The sequence below is a fragment of the Quercus lobata genome, chromosome 7, assembly GCF_001633185.2.
Source record: "Quercus lobata isolate SW786 chromosome 7, ValleyOak3.0 Primary Assembly, whole genome shotgun sequence".
Lineage (NCBI taxonomy): Eukaryota > Viridiplantae > Streptophyta > Magnoliopsida > Fagales > Fagaceae > Quercus > Quercus lobata.
The window spans coordinates 27,424,233-27,425,253 of record NC_044910.1 but is presented as its reverse complement, the minus strand read 5'-3'; the positions used below and the strand labels follow the sequence as shown (position 1 = coordinate 27,425,253).

At 39.3% G+C, this 1,021-nt stretch overlaps 1 protein-coding gene across 1 annotated transcript; it reads right to left on the bottom strand.

Moving 5' to 3' along the window:
• Positions 1-219: 219 nt before the first annotated feature.
• LOC115951827 (secreted RxLR effector protein 161-like) lies at positions 220-819 on the bottom strand. The gene has a single exon (XM_031068967.1). The coding sequence runs from the start codon at positions 817-819 to the stop codon at positions 220-222; it is 600 nt and encodes a 199-aa protein (XP_030924827.1).
• Positions 820-1,021: the final 202 nt, after the last annotated feature.

The window sequence follows — 1,021 nt, the reverse complement described above, 5'->3', positions numbered from 1 at the left end:
TTTGGTGAAGATGTCCGCCTTTTGGTTGTCAATGTGGATGAATTCAAGACATACGATTTTATCTTCCACCAAATCATGGATGAAATGATAACGAATCCCTATGTGCTTGGACTTTGAGTGCTAAATAGGATTCTTGGAAAGATTTATGGCACTAGTGTTGTCACAGAACACACTCATCGTTTCTTGAGGAATCCCATAGTCATGAAGAAGTTTCTTCATTTAAAGAAGTTGAGTACAACAACTCCCAGCAGCTATATACTCAGCTTCAGCTGTAGACAGAGACATCGAGTTTTGCTTCTTACTCATCCATGATACAAGATTGTTTCTAAGATAGAAACATCTGCCTGAAGTGCTCTTTCGGTCATTAACACTTCTTGCCCAATTTGCATCCGAGTAACCAGCTAGACAATCATTAGAGTCTTTTGAGTACCATAGACCATACTGGAGAGTGCCATTAATATAACGTATGATTCTCTTCATAGCTGTCAAGTGAGACTCCTTTGGAGCTGCTTGATAATGAGCACATACTCCCACACTAAACGCAATGTCCGGCCTGCTTGCAGTGAGATATAGGAGACTTCCTATGATGCTCCTATATAAAGTTGGACTTACTTCTATCCCGGAAGAATCAAGACTAAGCTTGGTAGATAAACTCATGGGAGTGGAGGCATGCTTTTTGGAATCTAGTCCAAACTTCTTGACAAGATTTCTAGCATATTTTTCTTGAGAGATGAATATACCATCCTTCCTTTGTTTAACTTGAAGATCCAAGAAAAATGTTAGTTTCCCCACCATACTCATTTTGAATTCCTTCTTCATTTATTCGGAAAACTCTATAGCACGGGCGTCTATGGTGGTTCCAAACACTATGTCATTAACATACACTTGAGCTACAAGAAGATAGTTCTCATCTTTCTTCATAAACAAGGTCCGGTCGGCATACTCTCTTTGAAATCCTCTATCCAAGAGATAATTTGTAAGCCGATCATACTATGCTCTAGGTGCTTGTTTCAATCCATAG